At 50.6% G+C, this 7,436-nt stretch overlaps 1 protein-coding gene across 1 annotated transcript; it reads left to right on the top strand.

The window, feature by feature from the left end:
* Positions 1-278: 278 nt before the first annotated feature.
* On the top strand, positions 279-1,127 carry LOC142775370 (uncharacterized). The gene has a single exon (XM_075876735.1). The coding sequence runs from the start codon at positions 279-281 to the stop codon at positions 1,125-1,127; it is 849 nt and encodes a 282-aa protein (XP_075732850.1).
* The last annotated feature ends 6,309 nt before the right edge of the window (positions 1,128-7,436 follow it).

Here is a 7,436-nt window from a genome sequence, read left to right as displayed (position 1 = left end):
ATGCACTCGAAGTCATTCTCCGCAAAATCTACAAGCGCGCCCTCGACCTTCCTGTCAACACCTCTAACCAGCGCCTTTTGGGCTTGGGAATGGTGAACACCTTCAAGGAGCTGAGAGAGGCGCACTTGACAAACCAATATACTAGACTCTCTAAAACACCGTCGGGTCGCCGCCTCCTTGCCCGGCTACACATCAATCATTCAATACACACGGAAGAGCGCGTACGGATTCCAGAAGATTGGCGATACTCCTTGCACGTGCGCCCTCTTCCGGCTAACATGACCCGAGACGACTACAGTGGCCGACGCCTCGCGCGGGCGGAAGCCTTGGCTCGACACTACGGCCACAAATTTGGAGTATTCTACGTAGACACCTCCGGCCCGCACCACGTTGGTTGGTACGCGGCTGCAGTCGTCCACCAAAACACCGTTGTAAACGGACTCACATTCCGTGCACATAACATTACGCACGCGGAGGAGATCGCCATCGCACTAGCCGCCACAGATCAGGACTCGAGGGTCATCATCACCGACTCAAGGGGTGCCTGTCGCAATATTGAACAGGGATACATTCCGTACCGTGCTTATAAAATTTTCCTAAACAGCAGCTACCTAGGTGCCCCCGCGCACCGAACGATCATATGGGCTCGGGCTCACACGGGCCTCGATGGTAATGAGACGGCCGATGCCGCCGCCCGCGCGCTCACTCTCCGGGCACCATCCTCGTCCCCTACCGATCCGGAACTCGAACCCGATCCCGCCTACACCTTTAAGGAGGTCACACAATTTTATCAATCCGGCCATAACGTCTATCCGAAACCCTGTAAGGGCCTCGCGAAGGCGGAGGAGCGAATCCTCCTTCGCCTTTATACTAAAACTCTATTGTGCCCGGCAATCATAAAACACTTTGACCCCGCTTGCACGGGGAAGTGCCCGCATTGTGAGGAAAATTCCTCTGACATTTTCCACATGGTGTGGGCATGCCAAAAAACCCCAAACCTTACCCCACTACCTAACCCTTCACGGGAGGACTGGGAGGCAGCCCTGCTCGGCTGCTCTGACCTGACGGCCCAACGAGCCCTGGTCGAGCGTGCCTGGGCCGCGGCCAACGCCAATGGGCTCCCGTAAGAGGGAACTCACCTAGTGTTTGTACGGGGCGGCCCCTTAAGGACCGTTCCCACCATCCCTGTAAATAACATCTGTAAATAAATGTTTTTCAGCAGCAGCAGCAGCAACATGTATTTGGTCGCGGCGTTATTGCGTGTATCGGCATATTTTTAAATTCTGTCTAAAGATAGCTGGGGCAGCCTGTATATAACATGCGTGCTGCAAAAAAAAACGCATGTTTGATTGTGACGGGCACCACGGTGCAAAGAACAATTGGTACCAGCAGTGTCTGTAGACTCATGCCTTTGTTGCTTCCAAAATTTATTTAGCGTAGGTGGTGAAAGGCGTTATATGTCATGTGACGTCCCCGCAAACGCGGACTGGATCCCGGATTTTTCAAGATGTTTACGTCCATTTATTGAACGCACGCCTCGGCAAAGAGAAAAACTCTTGGGGTAACAAATGCGTCTTTCGAAGTGGAGTTCCTGGAAAAATTCTACAGATGGTTTCGCGGGACCACCACGCAAACACCAGGACCGTGTGGCGGCCTCTTGTCTACAGACACTACGGTGGCGATGTACAGTGCGCGCCCTTCAGATTTATGGCATGGGGGCAGCGGAGTGCCTTTCTTGTGGTTCTTTTCACACGAGCCTGCTATAGCGCCTGTGCCGGGCCAAGCCTGACATTCGGTCGGCCTCCGCGGTTCCCGGAATCATTACTGCGTTCTGCGCGGATGACCACCTGCGGCGTAGAAAGACGAAGAGGCGGCGACTGCGGAGAATTGTACAAGAGACACAGGGTTGGAAGCGTCGAAATTCTATCTGGACATCGGGCCGTCGGGAACCGGAGACTGGGGCGATTGGGGCGGCCAGGTACTTTTCAGCGCAGCACTCTAAACTCCACGCGTCGGTCGTTACAGACGGCGCGCATTGTCTGAGCTTTCGGACTCCTGGTTGCCCATATTTCACGTGTCGTAAGACAGCTCGCCGTTTCTTTCTCTGAAATTTGGAGTTTGTGCATTGTTAATTGCTTTCCTTTCCTTAAGACAGGACTTTCCACTGGCGTGGGCTGCGGGGGCAGTCGTCGAACGTCGAAGCTGAAACACACCGACTGACAGAGATATATGTCGCATCAACAGTGGCAATTGGTTAGGGGCCACGGAGGTGCCTCGGAAAGGCGCAGTCGGGTCCTACAAAAAGGGACCGCGGAACTGTTATCGGGAGAGACGACGCGATGAGATCGAGATGCGAGAGAGACGGAATGGAAAAGGAAGATAACGGTGTGAAGTGACAGCGATGAGAGTCGATGAGATGGTGACAGAGGAAGGTATGGTATGACGAAGAAGGAAAGTTAAGGATGGGAGACGAGGAAGCGAGTGATTGCGGGACGTTATGAAAATAGACTAAGATGGAAATCACTGAGACGGACGACGAAGACAATGAAGACCTTGGCGAATTGGGCACTGACCCTAGAAAGAAGCCCTGAGCCCCGACTAGAACATCCAGCTCCGAAGCTCCCGACAACATGAACCATTCGTGAAACGAACTTTATGTGCCTTATTTAGACGAGCTTTGCAAGAAGGGATGCGGTGCGTTGAGACACTCCGTGGTTGTATTTATTGATAACTTCATCATTTGTGCCGCCGTGTGTTTCCTTTTTATTGGCATACCTTTGTATGGTTGCAGTTACTTTCTTTATGTGCCCCGTGTCGAACGTTGCGAGTGTCTAAACCATGTGTTATAATGTTGTGTAGTGGTTGTTGTATGCGGGAAGCATGAGTGTACGATGTTTGCAATTAGCGATAAAGCAAATGCATCAGTAATTAGGGACAGGTAATCAGTAATTAGACACACACACACACACACACACACAGTTCAGTTCAACTGAACGAAAAGAAACAAAAAGTTCCGTTGAGCACGCAGATGCGAGTCCTGACAGCCTCGATAAGTTAATCCTGCCGTCTAATTCGCCGGGACGATGGCTTCATACGCCGAGAAAAGCGCGGCGCACAGTAAACGAACCGGAGAATCCAGCGGCAGGTACACAATCACTGCGCAAATCACAGCCGCGAGTGTGGTGGCCACCGCGTCCTTCGAGTCGACTATTGGGGCCGAGATATCCAGAGGAGGGGGCGATAAGGTCTTCGTGCTCGCAGGGGCAGGAGGCGGTGAAAGCAGGGTGAGGAGCGGATGCCAACGCCCATCGGTCACTACCAGCGACAGTGTGCCCAAAGGGGCGGCCCTGCACGACTGTGGTGCTGCCTAGCTTAGATGTTGTTGACAGTTGTCCTGGCCTTCTCCAACGCATGACGGCGCATCTTGGGGCCATCCGAAGAGGCGATGATGACGGCGGCCTTGCGTTGAATCTGCCGGGAAGGGCAGCGCGGCTCGTTAGCCGGTTGGGTGCCGCTGCAGTTAATGCAGTGAGGGTGCTCCGCAGGGCATAGTGCTTTCGCGTGGCTGCCACCACAGCGGATGCAGCGTTGGTCCCGCGAGGAGCTCACTGTTGCGTGGCCGAAGCAGACACATCGGATGCACTGTAGGGGCCGCGACAGGCATGGACGGACTGGCCTGTGCAGCTTGAAGAGGTAAACCTCTGGTGGTACGGTGGTTCCCTCGAAAGTGACGGTGAGACACGTTCCACGGCCACGGCGTGCACTGGACTGGACTAGTTCCGAGAGAAAGGAAGAGAAAAGCGAGCCCCGTAACTGCCTGCATCACGGTGCGAAACCTCAACAGTAGCTCACAATAGATGGGGGTGAGGACGGATTAAAAGAATAGGAATAAAGGTATACATATAGAGAGAGAAAGATGCAATAGGCCAGCGAGCGAGGACATATCGAAAGGATAGGAGAGATAGGAAACATGGAAAACGGTCACAGGAGTCCGAGGACGGGGCACCAATTGCGAGAGCTCTTGTCGGCATCACGAGATGGCGTAGGGCAAGTCCAGTAGGTCAGAGCTACGCTGTCATCGGAGGTCGTGAGGGCACAACCAGTCGGCACGGAATATAGCGAGCGTGTGCCACGGCGTGCACACGAGACGATAGGAACGGCCGAGTCGATGTTTGCCGCAATGTAGACGATGCCCACACAAGTATCGTCCTCGAGGAGCTTAGACTTGACGTCGATGAAGCAGACCTACTGTACTCCGAGAAGCTGCGAAGGGTTGGCCTGAGTACATCCACGGCAACAAGGTTGCGTCTTTAGTTCACGCGAACACGTAGGGGGAGGGGGTGAATTCAGACAAAAACGCCAATATGATATCCCCAGACACAGCAAGGAAGTTTGCTTTCTTCCCCACCGGTCTGTAGATTATGGTGCCCCGGCGTTTCCTCACAGCTGTGGGGGAGGCAGGGGCTGTTTGCTCCGGCCCCAAGGTCGTGTCAACTTCGGTGGTCGGAGTGTCAGACACAGAGGAGGTGGAGAGAGCGTCTTCTCCTTTCGGGGTCACTCGTTTCCGTTGTTGTGGGAGACGAGACCGGTGTGTAGTGCTCCCATGAGGAGCTTGAAACTGAGAAGTATCCGTGTCAATTTCAGTTGATGCAGCTTGAGAGTTGAGCTTCGAGGGGGCTCTCGGGTACCGTCTTGCCACCTTGCGCTTGGTCTTTTTCTTTTTCAGCTTTGAAGATGCTGGCGCGGTCGTCAGCTCCTGCTGCTTGGCATGAGCGGGCGATGCCGATGCCTGTTCCTGTTAGACCTCTTGTGCCACCTTTTGGTGTTGCGCACGAGTGCGCAGTGAAGTAGGAAGGACTTCCTCTTTGTAGAGTTTTTGAGAGAGCTCCTCGGCGTTCTGCCTCCGATCTTCGTCTAGCAGGATTGTAAGGACCTGCCTTCGAGTGTGTTGGGCCTCCTCAGGATCTTACCCAGTTCTTCAATGAGGCATGCAGGCACAGACAACAGAAAAGAACAAGACTGTGAAAATGCTGCTGTCAAGTGAAAGATACACTATGCCCTTCTTGGGGGCAACTATTTGGAAAAAAAATGGAAGAAAGTTAAACTTTTCTTAAGCAAGGCCTCAGAGTTGTGCGAAACATTTTCTAGACATCGCCTCCCAGTAATGTGTGCATGAAGTTAATACCAGCCTCAATGCCCAGAATATGCCTTTTTGCATTTATTCAGAGGATATTATGCTTGTCAAAAAGGGAAGCCGAAAGTTAGGTGAGCAGGTGAGATTACAAGCGTTTGCCTGAATAATGGAGCTGCAGCAAGCACAGGGTTGATTAGCGAAATGTGGAAGAGGCTTTTACCTGCAGTGGGCGTAGTCAGGGTCATGATTCTTGTAATGGAAGACAGATCAGACTTGGACATTCGGCTTTGTTGCTCGTTGGGTAGAAACAGAGCAAGCGAGTGTTCGTGGCCACTGTGTGTATTTTTTGCGTTCTTCGTTCTCTTTATTTGTAACGCACTTCCACAGCCGATAATGTATCTAATTGCCAACTGCAATGACTTCGACAAAATAAGCTTTCTCAATGTGTTGCTTTAATGTGGAATGTGTGCTGACTTTGGGCACTGCGCTAGAGTGACACTGTCAGTCTGGAAGCATTTCATTTCTCTAGCCTAGAAACAACATAATAGCTGGTAATTCATCACGCTCCAGGACACCTCCAACTTGAAGTGGTGGTGGTGGCTTCAGCGCCACTTCTTAAATGCAGCCTAGGAACGCTTAGTGTTCCTTTTACTGGTGTATGTGCATAACGATGCATGAGATGCTGCATTGTTCTCGCTCGTAGTGTATCTACTTGCTGCATATCTGCCAAGGCATTGCCCTGTAAGTGCAACCTGTGCTGGCTATGAAGTACACTAGCCGGGTATTTATTTATTTGCTGACCAGCTGTCCGCAGACTTTTATACTGGAAGGATGGTGCTTGTACATTTGCATGTCCATGTATCTGTGCATTTATCTGCTCGAACTTGTCCTTGGTTTTCAATCTGGAGAACACCCAACTGTGTTTTGCCACGATGCTATGCATTGTTAACAATCGTTGCACAGGTGTGCAGATGCAGTCCACATCTTGACCTCAGGAAACTTCAACATGTTGGCGGTTGGATTCTCATTCACCAGTCACAGCTAATCTTGTCGGAAATTTCTCATCAGTTTTCTCACGCCTCTCAAATTTTCTTTCTTCTCCATATTTGTTTTGTAGTGTATGCCTTTTTTTAGTCCAAGTTGTCGCACATGGCATCAGTATATATGTTTTTTATGCATTGGACCCCTCATTCAAGAACTTGGTAGACCATTAGTGAGCCCTAATGCTGACACTATCTCTTTAGTGATATCCAGAACTTTGTACAGGTTAGCTTTATCAATAACTTGATGGAGGACTAAATTGTTTCATTTGCCTCTATTTTATGAGACTGAACCGACTGAGCAACCAACCGACTCAAGTGAACAGAACTGACTGAACTGACAGCTGTCACGCTTGCCGTCGTCTATGTAGTCGGAAAATGCAAAGCACTTACCAAGTACCTAGGATGTTAGATTCAAAAACTGTTTATTGACCCAGTTGACACGTGCCGACGTATGTTTCTTTCAGGACAAACGTATCAAAAAGGAGCACCAGGGCCGTCGTGTGAATTTTGTTGTCGCATTTCTGGAGTGGTCGACACGCCGGCCACTTGTAGCACCACATGCGGTAGTAGAAGGCCTCATCATCTGGAAACACCTTTTTTGAGAGCACAACGACGACTGCCCTGGAAATGGTCTGGTCGGCAGTGTACTTGGCAGCCACCGAGTCTACGTCACCACCAAAAATATTTGACACTGTCAAGAGCAGATGGATAAATGAACAACTCAGGGACAATCAGCACTTCTGAGTCAAGTTAGGCGAGCGGCGAAAGCGAGTGACACCCTGGACTTCGGGCCCCAACCAACATCCTCCAGAGTAGCCCATTTACTACCCGTTACCTCAAAATAAAGTTTTGTTCTTTTTGTTATTTGAGGGACTTGTATTCTGTCATGGTTCGATAGTTCATGCATCACGTGACCTTGTGAATCCAAATGGCTCTTCGCTAGGTAAGTTATACCGCCATTTTTTAAAAGTCTGGGTCACGTGAGTGATTTCGTTTAACAATATTTCGTGCTTCGGTCATTACCATGTTTTTAAGCAAATAAATCAGAATATGAATCCCTCTTTGTGTCACTCCATGTCCTACGGGCATCATTCTCAGAACGCGCAATATCAAATCTGCAATTTTTCATATCGTCTACAATTGTAATCAAGCAGGGCCTTAATATCTTGCTCTGGAATATTTTTTTCGTCTGGCGAAATCCTCGATGACAAATGAACAGCTTCCTCAGAGCTGGCAAGCTAGCCAGTTTTCCACCACCT

The sequence above is a fragment of the Rhipicephalus microplus genome, chromosome X, assembly GCF_043290135.1.
Source record: "Rhipicephalus microplus isolate Deutch F79 chromosome X, USDA_Rmic, whole genome shotgun sequence".
Classification (NCBI taxonomy): domain Eukaryota; kingdom Metazoa; phylum Arthropoda; class Arachnida; order Ixodida; family Ixodidae; genus Rhipicephalus; species Rhipicephalus microplus.
This window is presented reverse-complemented; position numbering and strand designations above follow the sequence as displayed.